This window comes from Falco rusticolus, chromosome 8 (assembly GCF_015220075.1).
Source record: "Falco rusticolus isolate bFalRus1 chromosome 8, bFalRus1.pri, whole genome shotgun sequence".
Classification (NCBI taxonomy): Eukaryota; Metazoa; Chordata; class Aves; order Falconiformes; family Falconidae; genus Falco; species Falco rusticolus.
This window is the reverse complement of record NC_051194.1, coordinates 56,318,875-56,339,550: the sequence shown is the minus strand read 5'-3', so window position 1 is coordinate 56,339,550 and position 20,676 is coordinate 56,318,875. Positions and strand designations below refer to the sequence as shown.

Below are 20,676 nucleotides of genomic sequence, written 5' to 3'. Positions count from 1 at the left end.
CTTGGGTTTGGCCACACAGGTTCAAGAATATGCTGGACTGTTTCCTTGGGCTGCCAGTAAGATCATTTGTTCTTATACCTCATCCACCGAGATACCTGGGTTACAGTGCACACTGCTCTCCAGCTCGCTCTGCCTGTCCCATGCTGGAATTCACATGGGTTTTTTTATAAATAAGTTTCCTTGAGAAAGACAGCCTATATGGAGACTTCCCCTGAACACAGGAGTCTTAGCTTCAGCCCCTCTACACAAAACCTTAAAGCTCTAACAGACAAGGCAGAAGTCTGAACCCAAGCCTCCTGTATCCCAGGTGCACGATGCAGTCCTTTTTATCCTCCGTCCCCTGCTGGGCCTTAGCTCCCTTTCGTGTCCCATGAACGCAGTCACCACTGCAGGCACTTCTGGGGGCAGAGGCAGAGTTTCTCCTGTTTGCAAACCTGCATGGAGCTGAGCTAGGGCTCGCAGCAGCTTCCTGGCTGAGAGGGGCCAGCAGGGATGTAGGAGCTGAGTGGCAGATCCAAGGACAGTAGTGGTACCAAAGAACTACTGAGGATCTGGATGTGAGCATGCTGTTTCTTGGTGAGAGATGCTAATAGAAGGTGTGGTGTGGCCTGTGCTTCCCTTGAAGCAGAGGGAGGCTCTCCAGCAGGGTCACCGGACCAGCCTCTGTGGTGGCCCTTGGAGAACAGGAATGTCAATGCTCTGCTTTGTTGAAGAGCAGGGTCTCCTTGAGGATTAAAGGCAAGGGCGGGTGCAGGGTGTGAATTCTAGAGTTCAGAGAAATAAAGCAGATGGGAAGAGTCCATCAATAGTATCTGGCCTGAGGCAAAACGTTCTGCTTACAAGGAGGGGGGAACTCTGCTCTTGACAGCATTTACTGCACTGCTGTTGGTAGCCCCAGCACACAGAGTCATGTGCAGATACCATAAGAGATCAGCCCCTTTTCCAAATTGCTGGCAATATAGATGAAGAAAATGAAAAAAGACCCATGTGCAAGCCCTGTTTTTCACCAGGAAAAGAGTGTATTTATGCTGGCAGCCAAGTTCAGGTGTCATCTTGTGATGATGACACCTAAAAACCCTCTTGTGGCTAGGATTTTCCTCTGTTCCGAGACCAGGCAAGGTCTCAAGTGGACCAAGGTGAGCACACTGCCAGACCTCCCTCTTCAAGGACCAGAAACCCCCTTTCATCTCCTTTTGATATTTACCTTGAAATGTTGCATACCTGGACTGAGATCACCTACCGATGATGGTCTGGGATAGAATTTGAGCTAAATCCTGCACTAGAAGGTTTGACCTCACAGCCCTCTCAGTGACCGCAGAGTGTTTTCCTCTTTCAGAACATGGTGGAAGAGTGTGACACCACAGCAGTGACTACCTTGATCCAGTCCCACCTCCCAGAGGCTTATCTCAAGGAGGATATTGGTGGAGAGCTCGTGTACGTGCTTCCTCCCTTCAAGTCCACAGTCTCAGGGGCCTACCAGGCGCTTCTCAGAGCCCTTGATACCAGCTTGAGTGATCTCCACCTTGGTTGCTACGGGATTTCAAACACAACCGTGGAAGAGGTATGAACTCAGGGTTCGATGTAGTGAAACGTTAGCTCTGCCTTCTGGGCTAGATGGTGGCATGTTTTGCATGTAGGAGTGGCAGGCAGGGGAAGAAGTAGTTTGGCTGATCACTGTGTTATACTTACGAACATGTGAGTGTGTAGATGTATTCATAAATCTGTACATATAGTAATGTACAAAGTGTACCACTCTCTCACCTTGCTATCACCTTTTTGATATTTCACCCAGAAAGTTAGATTCTGGAGATAGACTAAGGAGAGGGGGCAGTGGGGTGTTTTTTCTTGAACCATTTTCCTGGTCCCCATGAATGTGGATTTGTCTACAGATACAGTCATCAGCGGGGGATTAGCAAACCATCTAAATGCTGAACTTCAGCACAGAGGCTGTATTGCACAAGTGAGTCACCTCGTGCATCATGGAGTAACACAGGCACCTTTCTTCCCATGGGAAATCTCTGATCTAATAAACACAAACATTTAGTTGCATCAGAAACAAAAAGTAAATGATGAGCAGTGATGACCCTTGTCTTGCAGAAAGGAGGGAGGGAGACTGTTGCCTTTCTGCTCAGAAATTCTTGCTTGCTTTTAAGGTGTTTTCCTAAGGCAGCGAGAATGAATTATACAGCATGTACCACGTGCAGCTTGGGTGCCATGACTGTGCACAGTCCCAGCATGGAGGCAGCCAGGATTGTCAGAGGCCGGAGGGGAAAATATCCCAGGGAAACAGCCCTCCTTTTTTCTTCACTGGTGCCATGCAGGGAGAGCCGTCTGTGCGCTGCTCACTGTGTGGGTGTGGGAGGAGTAGATTTATGTAGGGCCTGAGCTTAAATGCAGCTTCATTTACGCCTACTCAGTAGTCACAGGTTGTTAGGAGAAGGCGAGTCCAGGGGGCAACTGCAAAGGTTTAAGTTTCCACTGCTGCAGCAGAAGAGAGACAGTAGGTAACAAGAAGCTGGACAACAACAATTTTGTACTGGAAAAAAGTGAATTTCTCTCACAGAGCACAAAGGGAATAGAAAGAAGGTTGTAATTCACAATTGCTGCACCAACTACAGCTGCAAAGTAGGAGAGTGCATTGTGATTATTGTTTTGGTAAATGGAGTCATTTGGACCAATTTTCCTTTATATTTTCTTGCTCCATAGGTGTTTCTCAATCTGACAAAAGAGCTAGTGAAGGATCAGCAAGAAGATACTGAACTGCCCCAACAGCTGCCTGGAGCAAGTGGTCAAATTGGCAGTGACGAAATGTCTGTGAGCACGGACACCTTCACAGAAAGAGATGGTACTACATTACCTCCAGGTTTTATTCCAGATTTGTCACAGATGCAAACAGTGACAGATGGACTGATTTGGTCTCCCCATCTTCTTTCTTTGTTGAAAACCACATTTCACCCAACCAGGAATCACAAGCTCAATAAATCGCTAGAAGTACAGTGCTCAACAGTTGTTCAGATCCACTAGTTTGGAATAGTCTGAATCACAGAATAAATTACAGAGTGGTTTTGTTTGCATCCGCCGTCCTTTAAATTGATCCAGGTTTTAATCTAATCAAACACAGCGTGTGGGTGAAAGAGCAAATGTATACCTCTGAAAGTAATTGCTGTAATTGATGTAGAGGATTATTTCTACATAACTAGTAGAACTGGAGAGAAACTTTGTGGAAACCCTTAGCCTGTTGCAAAAGCAGCACAGCTCTGAGCTGGATCCATGCTACTTTTTGCTGTGTCCCAACTGTTGCAGTATGGTAAAACAGCTCAAAGGGCCAGAGAGTGGGATGAATTCCTGCTCAGAAGAGAGGTACACTGGTATCTCTGAGGGTTTGAAAGCTGAAAAAGGTGGCACAGCCCAAAAATGAGCAAATACCTGTTGGAATGCTTTCTCAGAGCAGAAATTTTATTTGTACTTACAAATATAGCATTTATAGTTAGGGAGGCAGCCAAGGGAGAGCACAGAGGTATTTGTGTACTTGCTTCTCAGAGCTGACCTGCACTGTAAATGTTACTGTGAACAGTAACTCATATGCATAGAGAAGCGTTTTGTGTACCTCTAATGAGAGCACTGAAAAGCATTTGCTTCATGTTGTATTCTATAGGTTATTATTTCATAAAGAGGAATAGGATGCACAGGATTAGGCTCTACTTTAGTGTACCACAACCCCGTCCATGCAAAAGATCAACTGGTTTATGTGCCTTGTTTTCTTATTTCAGGATTAATTTTCTTATAGATTTGTCTGAGGACATGCTTTCTAAATTATGAAAATTTTCCGTTTGCAAACATAAAAGATTAATACGTTTCCCCTGTAAGTTGCAGCTGGGTAGGTAGGATGTAGATCACTTGATGCATCTGGAAGCCCGTATTCCTCTTGCAAGATCTCAAAATGAATTCACTGCATGTACGCATTTGAAATTAAGCAAAAACACTGGTGTTACATGAGCTTATGACTCAGGAACCGAAGTCTGAGTCCTGTCCCAAGCCTGAGTCTTGCAAAAGTTCCAACTTGGTAGTTTTGATTTACCATCTGTAGTGGAGTGCAGGAAGCTAAATATACTCCCAGAGTTCTATAACTACCAATTCCCTGCATTTCACAAATACTGATCTATGACAAAATGCATTCTTCTTTTGTCCCCAGATCAGCTCCTGATTAGATCAAAAAGCCTGCATGGTTTGCCGTTGCTGCTTAAGAGGACATCAGCGTTGTTCATTAAAAGATTCCACCATACCCGGCGCGATGTCAGAGGCTTCATTGCTCAGGTCATCCTCCCAGTCCTCTTTGTGATGGCTGCGATGGGACTTGGGACACTGAGAACTAAGGAAACTGAATATCCTGAACTGATTCTTTCCCCCTCTCTGTACGGCACATCCGACCAGGCAGACTTCTTTGGGTGAGTGGTGTTCTTTGTGGTTCTTAAATCCATTTTGTTTGTAAAGAGCCAGTTTTACCACCAGGATTCTTTCTAAGCACATGCAGTGGATAAGTGTTACAGGGATAACATGTAGTTACGTTATTTGTGTAGTTATGTTACAAAGATAGCATGTAGCTACGTTATCTGTGTAGTTATGTTACGCAGATAACACGTAGCTACATTATCTGTGTAATTACGTTATGCAGATAACATGTAGAAATCCTGTTTCTAAGGGATCTCTGGGGGAGATGACCCGGCTCAGACCAGCAATCAGAAAGCTTTAGAAAAACAACCTCTCAGCTGGAATTAACTGTGAAATACGTTGGGGATATTCTTTGCATTTCCCATTGGAGTCCTCCGGCCCTCTTCTCTGTCGGCGCAGGACATACTTTCATGCTCAGGCCCCACTAGTCCAAGGCACACAGTCAATTTGAAGGACATGTGCTTTTTTAGTGTAATTAAGATGTCATCACTGAATTCTTTCATTACCAAAATGATTATATTCTTGTATCATTCTGATTTCATGATGTGAACTGCTGTCTTTCTCCAGTGGTTCGCAGTTTTAAATCAGACGTATAGAATTTAGCTCTAAAGCAAGTATATCTGCTCTTAGATGTTCTTTCCCAGGACTGCTCATGCTTTCCACTTCAGTCCTGCTAGATGGGGGTATGAGCCAGAACTGCATGTCTGAGTCCTCTGTTCCCAATGTTCTTTGCTTCTACTGATGGATCATTGCTAGAGGGCTGGGTCAGAAGTGAGAAGCATCTTCCTGAATGACCAAAACCAAATGGACATCACAGACGAGAGAGCTGATTGAGATGAGACTGGAAGTAGTGCCTGAAAATTGCAGTAGATGCTTTTTCCATGGCAAGAGAATCTTGATTGTCCAAAAGTTCATCAGTATGTTGTTTAGATCTAGAGGCAGCAAATCGCTGGAGTGGCTGTGCAGCTGTAAGTGATGAACAGTCCTTTTAAACCTGTGTGACTGTCCTCACGTACTGCATGTACTTAGGTGATTTGCAGGGCTAGCACAACAAATAATAATTCATTTAACATCTTAAATCCTGTTTCATTCAGACACAGCTTTCCTCTGCCCAGTGGTAGTGGAAGTACCTTGAACATTTTCCTGTTTTCTTTTTTCTTTGTTAAATCTTAGGAATTTTAATGAAACCACAGATGCTTTAGTTGCTTCAATGCTTGCTTTCCCTGGAACAGATAACACATGCATGAATGAAAGCAATTCGTAAGTAGTTCTTGGCTTTCTTCCATTTAAATTCTGATCCTGCGAGAGAATTGACATAACGCTATTAGCCATTAGACCTTAATAACCATCTTTGATCATCTGCAGAATTTTCATGCATTGGTGCCACATGCAGAGAAAAAAAAAATCTCCTGCCTCTCTTCAGATTGACTTGCAGACTCTTTCAGCTCCTTAGTCGATGTCTAACTGTCCTTTTGCAGGCAGACACAAGTTTTTGCTGCTCACAGACTTGAGCTGGCAGGGTGCAAGTCGGTTCTGAGCAGGGAGCTGTGTAGTCATGATTGGTGTGAAGCAGATCCCAGCCCTGCTGAGAGCCTACGTGGCTCCCGTGCAGCTTGGAGTGAAGGCTTGCATCTGCCAGCACAGAACTGTAGATATCCTTGAAGACAGGAAACTATACTGTGCTTTAAGGATGGGATGGGACTTCCACACTGTGCCAGGACTTGACACTGGTGTTCTTTGCTTGCCTCAAGAAGTATTCACCACCGCAAGTGGACTCCTATATTACTATGAGTAGTAAGGAAACAGCTTTGGTGGTGGCAGGATGCCAGGACAAGAGCATGCTATTCTCGTGTCTGGGAAGGAGTCCTTGCCTCCCCAATAATCCCAATTTTAACACTGAGCCCACCCAGGAAGCTGTCAATGTAGCTTTTGTTACACGTATCTAAAAGCCGTGCCATGAGTGCTGGTTTGTTTCGAGCCCTGCAGATAAATTTCCAAAGAATTGGTAGTAAGATCCTGGGCAGACTTGCATGCTCATGCATGCCACGTATCTGCAGGCAAATATTTATACTGAGTATTTACGGTGACTGCCTAGCCAAGACGGCCCATCACAGGACTCCCCAGTTATTGCAACGACAATAGCCCTTATTTCTGCACTGCAAGATGATTTTGGCCTTGGTGCTATAACTCCTTGCACTGTCTACTGTGGGAATGAAGTGGTGTCTGGATTCTTTCTAATCAGCAGAACGAATCCAGGCACGAAGAGCGGTAGTGAGGACTCTGCCGAGAGGCACTGAAGACGGTGGGAGGATGGGTATTCCCTGAAGCACCCGGAGCTGACAAGAAAGTCTGCTCTTCTGCAGAAGCTACTCACTGCCATCCCTGCTGTCATTAAACATGACAGCAATTAGTATCGTGTGCACACCTGAGCATAGAGACCTCAGAGGAAAATGTGTTCATTTTCAGGCAGTGTTTAAAGGAGGACATGCTTGGCCAGTGGATTATCAGTGGAAACCAGAGAACTAAGTATTCTGCCTGCAACTGCACAGATGGCATCCAGGTAATCTGAATAAACCCCAGGGTGATGGGGATTGGGGGGATAGCTGGGGGGCCTTGTAGGTTGGGAGGGGTTTTGTGCACAGGCGTGACGCTAAGGGGAGCTCAGTGTTCAAATTCCTCCTGTCTCTTTTTGGCCTTACTAATCGTCTACACTGGTTAACCACTGTCTGCACCAGTTTGGGGACAGGAGAGGAAACAGCATCCTCAAAAGATTCACATGCTAATAGATCTGCCTTGCTCCCCGTGGTGGGATAAGGTTTAATGCTGGTTTTGAATGTTGTATGATTGTCCCATTTAGCAGAGGTGAACACGTATTCAAGAGGAAAATTTCGTCTTACAGAAGCACTGTCATTATATGAAAGCACAGCTATTATTGCTGTTTGCTCTTCAGAATTTAACTTTATGCAAAATCTAGACCCATCTGCTTTTACTCTGTTCTTTATTATAAATAGTGATGATTAATAATATTAGTTATTTGCATTACGGTGGTACATACAGAACCAGATATGGGCACTGCCTTTACATGCGCATGGGGAAAAGGCAGATTCTGCCCCAAGGATGTTACAATTTTACAGTCCAGTTTGAAGCTGAGCTCTCCTCCCTCTGGTGCTGTTCACCTGTCTTCAGTTTTTTTCCAGTAGGAAATCAGACTCATGGCGCAGCATGATGCCATTTGTAAGATAAAGCATGTACTTAGTTGAATGTTCCTAATCACTCCTTAAAATGCAGCTATTTTCTGCGGTTTTCTGGACATACACTTAATTTCACATCATTAAAAGTATTGGCAGCATTTCTCCAGTAAGTCTGGATAATGTTCAAAGCTGCAGGCACAGGCAGGTGTACCTTAGCACGAAGCAGGCTATTTTGTGTATTCTGATGCAAAGTTACACAATGGGGGAGGCCAGCATTTTTGTTATGGATGAGCTGAAAGAAGCAGCCAGCATGCTATCTGGTAGGACACTTCAGAAACAGTCGATGTGACTTTGACCCTCAGCATGTTAAATTATATATTCAGGACTAATCTAAGGTTTCTCTGAAGCTTGGGAAAATATTGCCAATGTCTGACAGTAAAGCAAAGACGCGGAGTGCAGTTGCTGTGAAATGCAAGATGAGAGTTTGAGGCCACCACAGAGTTTTGTGCTCTGAGAGTTGTTTTGCCCTCTGCAGTTGTCTGTGCAGTCACTCTGATGCTCTGCTAAGTAGGATCAGCCTTAATGCAGCAAAAATCTTCCTACATAGCATGAAGATATTTCAAGGTCTCGCTGATGTCAGTAGAACTCAAGCGTAGATTTAAGCAAATATTGTTTTTAAGCACCTCACTAAATATGTTCAGGACAGCAAGCAGGGATGTATGGTGTGTGTCTTTGCAACTTGATTTGCGAATCATCAGCTTCTGCAGCCGTCAGTCCCAGGACCAGAATGTTGCTCTTAATGTTGTCCTGATATGCTAGTTTTTAGTTTTTAGTTAAAATACAAACATTTTTGTTCATTTTTCTCCAGACATGTCCACAGACGAACTACACTCCTCCTCACAGAAGGACCTTCTCCACTCGGACAGTTTATAACCTGACAGGGCACGATGTGGAGACCTACATTCTGGCAACTACCAAAGATTTCCTGCAAAAACGGTACAGCATAGATCTTCAGTCCTTCTCTGAACTGCATTGGGAGCAGCCTCTTATACATATCATATCCACTGTGCTTGAAGAGGTGATAGTGCATTTGGGGTTTAGAAGGCCCTCTCTGCCGATGCTCTCTCTGAATCTGGTGAAAGGAGGTAAAATTTCCTGCAATCATGGAGTTAAAAATAAAGGTTTGTGCAAGTGCTCTTCTTGATCATAGCAGAGATAGCCTAGGGATACTGTGTCAATCACCTAATATGTTGATGGCTGGATCTGCAGACAAGCCTTTGTCTGACTCAGAAATGCTTAAAAGGAGGAAAATCTGACACAGCTTGTCAGGAAGTAAACCCTGGGGAGAGACTTACCTCGAAGTTTGATTCTCTGAAAAGTCTCAGTGTGTGCTTCACTTAAACAAGTGCATCCGTCCCGGTGAAATAAGAGGCTGAACGTTTTCTTGCACCATGGGGCTGTTAGAGCTATTAGTGTGTCTGGACCCTGCAACACAGCCGCACACTATGTCTTGGGGCAAAAATAGCCTGCCATTAAGGTTGTCAAGGAATATGTTCACCTGCCATTGATTTAAACTGAGCTGCCTGTCTTCTGGGTAGGACGCAGTCATCTCATTCCTGTGTGGAAGGTAAGCATGGTAGGAGTCCACACAGCTCCAAAGTGTTTCTCAGATGGAGGCTTTCAGCACACTTTTGTGATAGTGCTGCCAAGTTTCTGTTTCCCTTTTTCCCCCCAGATAAGGGGTCCTGCTGCAGTGTTGGCTTGGCCACACACTCCATACTGGGATAAATTCTTTTAAGTCAAACTAGAATTAACTGGGGTGACAGTGGCATACTAACATGCTCCAATGGAAGGTATTAAAGCTTTTGAATGAGAGTAGCAATGCATTTCCTCTGATTTTCACTCAGGTACGGTGGCTGGAGTTTTGGGCTCCCTTTGACAACAGATCTCCAGTTCGATATCAAGCCAGTGCCCCCCAACAGAACATTGACTAAGGTAACTAACCTCCATCTGCTCATCCTAGTGTGGGATTCCAGTGTGGGCCCAGGAGAAGTGACGTTGAGTTCAGAGGTATTTCAGAAAATAGAGCAAAACCCTCTGAAATCTGCATTTTGGCGTGGGAGAGGTGACTTGCAGTTCATTTCCTTCTCTCTCCCCATTCTTCTTTATTGGTCTGGCTTCCTTTGCTAGCAGAGGACAATTTCTCTGCTGTCATAATTTTATTATACAGAGGTGAAAAGATCAATTAATAGCACCTTTATCTCATGAGAGAATGTGCTTACCTTAACTAGGAATGGCTGGTGCATTCTGATATACACATTTCTCTGTTTCTGCTCAATGAAAATGTTGTAACGCATCAGCATTAAAAGCACCAAGGCTGAAATCTAAGGTAGCAGGGAAATGCAAGAGAATTGACAAGATTCTGTGATCTCATTGCAAATCCTAGCTACCAGGAGAGTGTTCCTGTAAGAGCAGTGCTGTTCTCAGAGGTGACTCCCATAGAAAGGAATCACAGGGTTTGTTTCACTAACACTCAGAGCTCATGTAATGAGTTTGCTGATGTTTTCACCCCTCCAATCTTACAGCTTCATCTCAGATCTGTAAGCTACAGCTATTTGCTTATCACATGGTCAGATTTAATACCTGGAAACCTTGGTAGTGTTGGAAGTAGAGCTGACTCCAGTCCTTGCTCTGCTAGGGCAAGAATGAAACCACTGAGCGTGCAGGACTTGGGGATATGCAAAAGTGGATGCTGTGGGCTGTGTTTAAGCCTCTAAGCTTAATAGCCTAAGCTCTCTGTCCTTTGGTAGATAATTTACACCTCCAACTTGTGTGCTGTGGGTTGAGCCTGAAGTAGGGGATGACAAATCCTCCCAAAGTGCATGTTCTGTGATCTGATTTTTCCCCTCGGTCCTCAGGGTTTATCACGGTATAGGTAAGAAAAGTTATCCTGGGGAGGCAAGGGCTGTTGCTGAATGAGAAGGTAAAGACTGTCTATTTTTTGCCCTAAAGCAAAAAATAAACTTTCCCTCCCCCTGGCTTTCAAGGGGCATTAGACACATGACTGCTTGGCCATCTTTGGGAAGTCCCCACTGCTGGTGTTCATCAGATCTGAGCAACTTATTACAGAGAAGAAACCAAGTTTTTGTACACGTTATGTCACATATCCAGCTAGTGCTTCTTCCTTCTCTCCTGGAGGGCAGATTACTCTGATGGGACTGATTGTGCTGAAGGTGAAATGTGCTTTTATACTCATTCAGTACTTGATGTGGTTTAATCATTGGACTTTAACTTGTAGAGCTTATGACTTTAGATAACATCCATAGAAAGATTCATTTGAGCAAGCAAAACAAACCAAAATGTTATCAGCAACAGTTTCTCTCCCAAACTGTTTCAATTTCTCAATTGTGTGCAGGTGTGGTATAATCCCGAAGGTTATCACAGCCTTCCAGCCTATCTCAACAGCTTGAACAACTTCATTCTTCGAGCTAACTTGCCAAAAAATGAGACTTCCAGATACGGTAAGTGTCCTTCTACATGAGCAGATGATTTCTCCCCTTTGGGGGAAAATATCCTCGGTCTGTTGAAATCAATGACAATGCTTACCTTGACTTCAATGAGGCCATTTCTTTATTCCCAATTATGCCATTCCTTTAAATTGCTGAATTGAAAAACATGACTAAATCACATATTTCATTTGTCTTAGTCAAAGACTTGGGGAACTGGATAGAGAGGACCCCAGCCCCACTTGCCTCATCCAAAAAATGCCAATGGTTGCTATTTGATTTATTGCCTCTCGTCATGGTACTGCAATTGCTGTCTCTTGATAGGTGTCCATTAGTTATGCATAGAAAGGCTACTCTAGGTCATCTCTGGGGGTGGTTTAGATTAGCAAATTTTAATATGTCACCCTTCTGCTGAGAGGAATTCAGGATGTGTGGGTATGTGTATGTTTGTGTTAGGATGAAAATGAGAGTGAGATTAAGTGAGAAACATAATTTTCAGCTATATTTTTCCTCTGACAGATGACATACACAGATTCCAAGGAGTGTTAGTAGCCTGTTTGGGGTTATCGGTTCTCGTAGCTTCTCCTTGGTAATGCAACACAGCAACCCAAATTCCTGCTGATAAACCCAGGGCACCCTATCTTACCATTTAAGGTTTAGCCTACATTAAGGGTGCAGCACGGGCACAAACATGTCTGTGCCTGTGTGCCTGTCTCTAGAGATGGAGGGGGTGCAGGGAGAAGAGAAAGATTTATGTTGATGTCATTTTGAGAAATCTTATACAAAGATTTATGGGATCTGACAAGAGTAGCAATTGTGTGCAGAAATGCCCTACCGATTGATTTTCTTTGACAAATGGTGCCCTTCCAGCCATGTTCTGGTCATGCCTAGCCCCCCTCACCTCAGAGACCTGCTGTTCCAGGTGACAGTGTCTCTTTGCTCATAAGACTATTCCTCGCCGATGTGTCTGAATTAAACTATAATGGAAAAGGCATCTGGTGTGAAGCTTTGAGTGTCATGCCATGAATTAAAGAAACAGCAGAACGCTGATTATGAGTCAAAGCAGCATGTCTGTCTTCCCACCTCTTGATAACGATGCGCTGAAACTCCCCTCACAACAAGCAAAACGAGTGCCGTGTCCCTGCCGCTGTCCTAAAATACCCGGTGCCTTGTGCCTTTGAGATTTGCAGCATGCCCTCCAGGTCAGGAGGTTCAAGCTCTTCAGTGTGTGCTGCAAAAGCGTATCACAAAGCTGCAGCCCCTGCCCAGGTGCGGAGAAAGGAGACCTGAGCCAGGAGCTTCCAGCAGCAGGAACATCCCAGAGCAGCTGAATTATTGAGCAGTGAAGCTTCTTGCCCTGTCTCTGTATTCCCAACACATGCTGCAGCAAGAGCAAAGGCTGGAAGCTCATGTGAACAGTCAGAAAGTTTTCACAGGGAAAGTTTTATACTAGCTAAGTAACAATTTTCAGTGGGAAAAAATAGCAGTTTTTATTCCATCTGTCCTGCTGCTTATGTGGTTTTGGAAAGAAATGCTTAGTTGTGAATGACCAGATAGATAATTCTCTGCTTCCCGCTAATGATCCAAGCCATAGAATGGGGGAAATAAAATGAATGGATGGGGATAGCTCCCCCAGGGTAGAGTAAATCCAGTTTGAAATACAATTGAGCAGGCGTTCTGCGTGGTATGTTCCTGGCAGCTAAATCTATTTGTTGTTGTGACAAATAAATGACAGTTTAAGAACCATTGAAATGGCCAGATAAAAATGTGTTGTCATTTCAACAGTTTGAAAGAGGTGCCAGTCCCGTTTTAGAGGTTTGACTTAGGCTGCGTATATTTTTAAAAAATACATAAAAAGCTTTTTACCCTGTCACTAAGCAAGTCATAATAGCTTTTGACTTATGTATATTGTGCTTTCTCTTCTCTCAATCCCAACCAACAAAAAAGAGAAAGCATTGAAATGGAAATTTTGACTTCTAGCCTAAGCTTCAGTAAAGGAGAATGGCTTTATAGTGAAGTATTAACAGATTAGACAGACAGTATCTTTCTTTCTCTCTCTGTCTCATAGAGAAGGGAAACATTTCCTGGCTGTTTGTGTGGCTTTATCAGCAGCCCAAGATTTTAATTCCGTTTCTCTCAATGATGACAAGACTGAGGGCTTTTTCCCCTATGAAATGTATTTCCCATGAAATCTTCCCTTTCAAATTTATTTGCACAGTATGGCATTTGGTCAGCTAAACCCACAGTCTCCTCCTTTCTCGTCCCCAAGTCGGAGTGCTTGTTCTTAGGGAAAATGGCCCAGAATAGTTCTTCCTTGTATAACTGCTGAAAGTCAGGCACCTGGCTGTAAGGAGCTTAAATTTCAGAGGTGGCATGTTCTAGCAAATCTCTCTGGATTTAATAGCGGCTAGAGGTCCTCCAGCACTCCCTGAGAACTAGGGCATTTACTTAGGTGCCTAAATAGGGATTGAGAGCCTCGTTTTTAGGCACATAAATGTCTTAGCTTAAACCCTTTCTCAGGTGCTAGAGTCTTAGAAACTGGGCTGTGGTCTTGGTGGGACCAAGGCAGAGACCTTCACTGGAGGCTGGAACTGGCCCACCAGAGCCCCCCAAGTTCCTCCTTCTGTTTTTATAGGCACAAATTGCCTCCAAACATAACAAATGCACTGTGATTAACAATACTAGTCTGCTCTGGGCTAAGCGTTCTCCTTGGTAAAGGAGTACTTAAACCAGATCTTCTGAAAGTACCTGCGCATGAGCAGAGGCCTTCTCTCTTGTAGTTTGTGCCAGGTCAAAAAGACCCCTTAAAATGGGTTTTTGAAAACATTGCACAGGGTTAACTAAGGTAGTAACTAGATTTTTGCTAGTTCCTTTGGACATTTTTTTTTTTTCCTAGCTGCATAAAACAGAATAGTTGAGAATTAACTCATTGCCAAACTGGGAATGAAAGTGTAGTTTTCTTGGGTTTATGCCAGCACTTCAACAGACACCCATATTGAGAAAGACGCGTATCACGCGAAGATAATAGTTGTGGAGAAAGGCAATAGGGAATGATTTGTTTCTGATGATAAAAGAACAAATGAAATTAAGTGTGATTATCAAACAGCAGCTTTAAAGCGAAACATATTCATCAGTTTTGAATGTTTCAGTATTGAGGAATCTAACCTAAAATACCCACACCCACAAGCATGTGCCTAATTTTTGGTGTGGGGGTACTCTCACTGAAGTGAGTTATACTATCAGCCAGACAGATGCAGAAACAAGGCCTAGGGTTTGAATTTCAGATCTTCTGTGCATCAAAGAGAAGTCATAGGAAAAATGAGCATGTTCGAAATTCTGCCCAAGATCACACCAAGATGACACAGGAAAAAACAGCTACTCAGAGTTTTCTGTTTTACTGTCAGTATCAGGAACTGGTGAAGGAAGCTTTAAGTTAGCCCTATTTTCAATTTATTTTCTTTTTGTCTTTTTAGGTATTTTCTTATCAGCTCACCCATATCCTGGAGGACAGAGCCAAGAACAAGTAATGTAAGAAGATTCATTTGCTGATGGCTGAGTTGTTTAGTTTCAAAGGCAGTAAATCAGCCTCTTGGAAAGCACAAACCAGCCTAAATTACTGAATATCTTTCTCTAAGTGATGAAACTGCTCTCTCCCTTGTCTTCATTCCCTCTACCCATGAGTGGCATCCTACTTGCCATCAGAGCTGCCGATTCCTGTTAGGATTTCTTTGCAGGCTCCCATATAGATCTGGAGGTCACAGTTATGGCATCACATGTTTTTGTGCTTTGGCACAGTAATAATCATCACATATTTTTCATTTTGGCCTTTCCAGTCAATGCTATGGTACAGTGCTGTAAGTCCTTTTTCCTAGGCATAATTAACGTCAGCAAAAGATGCTGGCACTGAGTCAGGGCCTCTTTGTTTCTGAGCTCTAAGCAATACCTCCTCAATGAGGGAAATCTGCTGCTTCGACTCACCGTGTACATATTTCTCCACTTTCTCCCCAGGCTCAACAGCTTACTCGACATAATAGTTTCAATGTCTGTTTTGGTTGGCTACTCTATCACAACGGCAAGCTTTGTGCTCTACATGGTAAAAGAACATCAAACCAAAGCCAAACAACTGCAGCATATTTCAGGCATTGGGATGACAAGCTATTGGGTGACTAACTTCGTTTATGATCTGGTAAATAATTCACATTCCTAAATGCACCAAGAGTAGCATTACACAGCAAGGGAAAAAAGTTCTTTATTTAAAGTTGGTTGCCTAGACTTCTTAATATTATTACTGCCAAGAGCGTTATGTAGTAATTGTTCTCCAAGGCATTGAAGACTATTAAATGTGAACTGCAACACTGGAGTTTGCTAAGCAAAGGCATTCCTTCTCTCTTGAGTGTATGCAAAACACTCAGCACATTTATATGAGAGCAACACAGAACAGGCCAGAGCTTGATTTCCATTTTAACATGCAAGCAGCAAGCTGCTTTTCTGTTAGCTTGCAGGGCTAGATTAGTCGTCATGCAGGCTTTACACATCTGGGGTAAGGCTTTGGGGCATGAGGCTACAGCCGTTTTGGAAACCATGGGAGTACAGGCTGTGACATTAGCAGACATCTCACAGCAGACATTCCCCTGTTGGGCAAAAATCCATTGCTGGGTTGAATGCTCTCTTTAAGATTATATATTACAAAGATTTTTAAGCCAAGGAAAGCTACTAGTGCAGCTATATGCCTTCCAGGACCTGAGCAAGTTCCTTTCTACAGTGCTGCACTGTGCTGTATGGATAGTTGAGCTCTCCAGCACTGCGCTGCATTACACGGCATAGGCGTGCCCTTGTTATTCTTGAAGTTAAGTTTCCTCATGGTAAAGAGGGTTAATGGCACTGCTGGAAAGCATGGCGGGTCTAAGAGGATAAATATGCAAAGTGTCTGTAGACTGAAGTGCTTTGTGTCTTATGAATTACCTTCGGTGCATGATGTCAAACCCTCACACACGAGACCTACAAGTGCAGACTATCTCTGCTCGTGAGCTTTGGCATTGCCAGCTATGCTGTAATGGTGATCAGCTCTACATATCCGACAATATCTATTGATGCAGTTCTGCTAGCGCCTAAAATCCAAGTGATATCATCAGTTCCTGAAAACGTGAAGCCTTCAAGGGCATTTGGGTGGCCAGCCCCCTTCGACGCAGCAGAGGGCTAAGGGCTGAAATCCCTTGGGGAATGTGAGCCTCGACTTTTTCTGCAAAGCACAGCCTAAGCTTCTAGGTGTTTTGGTAACACCGATCACTAACAAAGCAGTACAGACAATACAGTTCTCACCACTAAGTAGTCTAAACTGCCTGTGTATAGGGGCTGGTGTGATTAGGCAACAGTAAAAGTACCTCCTGCCTTGCAGGAGGGGCTTGAATGGGGTCTGCAGGCGGCATGGCTGCAGTCTGACTTGGCAGAGCAGCCCCGAGTCGCAGTGCAGGGTGAGGATGGGGCAGGCCTGTGTCTGCTTCCCTGATCCGGGCCCTCGCTCCAGCGCTGCATATTTGTAAATCAGCCCGTGGAAAATTCCCCAGAGTCCTTGCCACCATCAGTACTCAGTGGGCTGAAACTAATCCAGCGCTCTCGGCAACTTGATATTTCTCAGTGAATCTCTGCCAGTAAATTCTGTTAAATCCCAAAGTCAGGGAAGAGAGGAACCTGTCAAGGCAGACATTTGGTAGGTCCCTGCTTTGACTCAACATTATAAAAACTAGATTTACAGGGCACAATGAAGTGGTCTGACTGCAAGGCTAACTGGAAAACCAAAGTGATATTTTTCATTCACAACTTTTTTTAAGGCACTCTCTGCCCACAGCCCTGACTGTTGAAGCCTAGCCTATTCCAAATGGCTCTGTGGGAATTCATTTGCAAGACTCCCAAAGGTCTCAGGAGGACTTGAGACACCCACCTATATCTGGTTTCCCTTAGAAAACCCAAGCTGCACTTGTGGGACCAGATTCAGACCTGGCATTGTTGCTTCTGCATGTTTCTAGGAAAATGTTTAAGAATTATCTTCCTAATAACATCTTTTTAATATCATTTCGCAGGTATTTTTTATGGTTCCTATTGGACTCTCAATAGGAGTTATTTCATCCTTCCAGATACCAGCTTTCTGCAACAACAGTAACTTACTGGCAGTATTTCTTTTGCTGTTACTGTTTGGGTAAGTGTGGAGCTTAGTTATTTAAATATCATTGCACAGAGGGAGGAACTGTATATTGCAGGCTGCTGCAATTTGAAATCCAAGGGAGGAATATGTGGGCTTTTTTCTTCAATGTGCACTTTACAAATGGTGACTAGTTGCTCCTTCCAGGAGCAGTGAGATAAACTACTGTTGTCATGCCTGCCTTGTTCAAAGCAAACTATGTGAGGGTATGAAATATTCAAGGTCACAGTGACAGCTCAAGCTGTAAGCAGATGTTTACTGAACTATTGCAAAGTTCAAGATATAGAAGCATTTCAGAATCAGAGAGAAAAAACCCCCAAACCAGCAGCACAATTCAGGAAAACTTAGCAAAACTGTCTCCCTAGCTTTGAATCCTCCAGGCCCTCTGCTTTCAGTCAGGGCTCCATGTTCAAAGTATGCATCATAAACTTTGTCTCCAGATTCTAACAGATACAAAGCTATTTTTCCTTCTTGAAGCTCCTGTAATACGGAAATCTGGTCACATGCCAAAACAGAACTGTTATGTTGTCTGATGCCTTTAGTTGTTTGTTTTCAATCGCTCTTTGAGTTACTGTAGTTTTCTCTGCACGGTTGGCAATTTATAGATATGCAACATTTTCATGGATGTACCTGCTGGCTGGGTTTTTCAAAGAAACGGGAATGGCCTTCATCGTTTATGTCTGCGTCAACTTGTTCTTTGGCATCAACACCATTATTACTCACTCGGTTGTATTTCTGCTCTCCCAGGAAAAGGCCACGGACCAGGTAGGAACCCTAGTAATACTGAGCCCTTGGTGAAACAACAGGAGGCTTCTGGTTGAGTTTGGTGCTTTGATCAGGTCCGTAGTAGATGGCTGGTTTCGAGACATTTGAGGTAGACCAAGCAGAGGACACTAGTCGTAGGACTTCATGGGGTTCCCTATAGACAGGACGTGAGTCCAATATGAGTCCTGCTTGTCTGTAAATCTGCACATCCAGAAAAGAAGCAAATGATGGCGACAGAGGGGAGAAGACAAAAAGAGAGGTAGAAAACTGCCCATGCAGGGAAGGGCAGGAGGTGGGTGTAGATGTTTGATAAAAAGTTGGTGAGGACTTTGAACCATTGCTAAGTCTTGCAGCATGAACTGTGGAGAGTGACAACTAGACATCTTGGCCCCGAGTCTGACATGTGCTGCACTAAGCCCAGCACCATCTGTCTGTCATCTAGCTCTGTAATGCAATCATCTTCTCCCTGCAAGGATGAAAAATGGCTCAGAGACAGTGATGATTCCCTGAAGTAAAGCCATCTTTTAAACTGAGATATCCCTGGGAATCACTGGCATAACACCTTATATTTAGTTTTCTTTTTTTGTGAAGGACGATTAGTTTGTAAAAAAATAGCTGGACAGTGCTTGTTTAGTAACCCCCCTCTGGATTTTAGCAATGTGCAATTATGATCATCTTTTATCCCTCTGTGCCCCAGTGGCAGTGAGTCAGTTTCTTTCCATGCTAATTTACTGCCTCTCCACTTTTCTGTGTGAGCTGATCCTTTCTTACGCTAGAATCGTACCAAATCTCTACGATGAAGAGGCTCCTAAGTGTGAGACTGCGCACTGGGTGTTTTGCTGTGAATTCGCTGGAAAAGCCCTTCTATATCTATCAAAGCCAGATCTTGTGGTTTATGGAAACGTTTGTCCAAGGAAAGCAGATAGGACAGGGCTTCAGGGGAGCAGGCTGTGCTCCACAGTGGGTAGGTAGTACAGCACCTGTGTGGTTTTGGGAGGCGTAGTGCAGCTCAGCGGCAGGATTCAGCTCTGGCCCACAGGTGGGTTTCGGGCTGCTGCATGCACAGGGTGAGGCGGTGGGAGTAGCAGTGACTATGCTGCTAACTGGCTGCTGTTTACTATGGGTGTTCACAACCTCAGAGATGCCTGTTGACTTCTCTGACCTTGTGCCTGTGAAATGAGCTGTCTCCAGAGCTCTTTGCTCTCAATTTATCTCTGCTCTGAGACCCAAGCAAATCCCAATGTAATTGTTACACTTCAGTCCCACAGTAAAACCTATGAATTTAGTCCATGAACAAAAACAGTGACTGACTGTGCTGATTTTTGTTTGGTTTTTAGTTTTTTTGTTGTTGTTTTGTTGTTTTTTTTTCCAGGGCTTGCGTGATCTTGCTGAAAACTTAAGGCACGCGTTCCTTCTGTTTCCACAATTTTGCTTTGGCTATGGCTTGATTGAACTGTCACAGGATCAGGCACTGCTGGGCTTCTTAAAAGCCTATGGAGTGGACTACCCTGACAAAACCTTTGAGTTGGACAAGACCACATCTAAGCTGTTTGCCATGTTTATCCAGGGCACCTTATTTTTTGCCATTCGTCTTACGGTTCATGACAGGATGATTCAGAGACTCTGGAACAACATACTAGAGTAAGTAACATCTGGAGTCTCACAATGCAAACAGATCAACCCAGTGCTCCGTGGTTTAATTCTGGGCCCTCACACCGTCATTGTCAATTATGAAGCCCATAAATTTCCAAGACACTTCACAAACAGGGAGTAAGTCTTCCCTGGCCACAGTCCTGATACCCACCAGTAATTAGAGTATTAACTAATAGTGGTGCAGGTACTGAAGTCTCTTGGTAGTCCTTGCTGGCTGAGACTACGGCCCTCATTTCAGGGCTCTGGGTTTGGTGGGCTGATGTTTAGCTGGTTGGTAAGAGCAGTCAGTCCACTGCCAACCTCCTCTGAATCTCCCCGTCTCCTCTGGCTTGGGTGCACACATGGAGGAGCGAGAACAGTGCTGTCACCTGCATTATGAGTGTCTGCACAGGGCAGGCCTGGCTCCAGCTCAGATTATTTGACGGAAAAGAGAAAAAAAAACAGGTAGAAAGAGAATGCTGTTTTTTTTATTTCGGAGAGAATAGAAACTGTCTGTACAGGTGAGTATTTTTTGCATGCCCTGGGATCTCACAGGAAGGCTCCTTAGCATCTATTCCAAGCACGCAAGTCCTCTGCTGTCTGCTTGGCAGAGGGTAAGGTCCCCTCTCTGCCCTCCCTGTAGGTTCCTGTTTGACAGAGTGCATGGCAAAGTATCACTTCTGTCACCTGCTGCTGAAGAGGACGAGGATGTCCAGGCAGAGAGGAACCGAGTGGAGTCTGGCAAAGCTGACTTCGATGTGGTGCAGCTCCAGAATCTCACAAAGATCTACCACCTTCCTCACAAACACATCGTGGCTGTGAAAAACATCAGCCTCGGGATTCCTGCTGGAGAGGTTAGCATGGGGAAAAGGCTTGTGGGCACCTTCCACCCTGGGCAGGGAAACTGGAACAGAACCAGCCCCACGGTCAACTTTTC

At 44.2% G+C, this 20,676-nt stretch overlaps 1 protein-coding gene across 1 annotated transcript in view; it reads left to right on the top strand.

The window, feature by feature from the left end:
• ABCA12 (ATP binding cassette subfamily A member 12) overlaps positions 1 to 20,676 on the top strand; it is an 88,490-nt gene that overhangs the window by 58,586 nt on the left and 9,228 nt on the right. The window contains exons 33-46 of the mRNA XM_037397616.1: positions 1,337 to 1,561; positions 2,707 to 2,845; positions 4,193 to 4,445; positions 5,623 to 5,709; positions 6,916 to 7,009; positions 8,509 to 8,636; positions 9,548 to 9,635; positions 11,056 to 11,161; positions 14,620 to 14,674; positions 15,155 to 15,332; positions 17,224 to 17,339; positions 17,948 to 18,107; positions 19,480 to 19,748; positions 20,383 to 20,593. Coding sequence (XP_037253513.1) covers positions 1,337 to 1,561; positions 2,707 to 2,845; positions 4,193 to 4,445; positions 5,623 to 5,709; positions 6,916 to 7,009; positions 8,509 to 8,636; positions 9,548 to 9,635; positions 11,056 to 11,161; positions 14,620 to 14,674; positions 15,155 to 15,332; positions 17,224 to 17,339; positions 17,948 to 18,107; positions 19,480 to 19,748; positions 20,383 to 20,593 — 2,109 coding nt within the window. The remainder of the gene's footprint in view (positions 1 to 1,336; positions 1,562 to 2,706; positions 2,846 to 4,192; positions 4,446 to 5,622; positions 5,710 to 6,915; positions 7,010 to 8,508; positions 8,637 to 9,547; positions 9,636 to 11,055; positions 11,162 to 14,619; positions 14,675 to 15,154; positions 15,333 to 17,223; positions 17,340 to 17,947; positions 18,108 to 19,479; positions 19,749 to 20,382; positions 20,594 to 20,676) is intronic.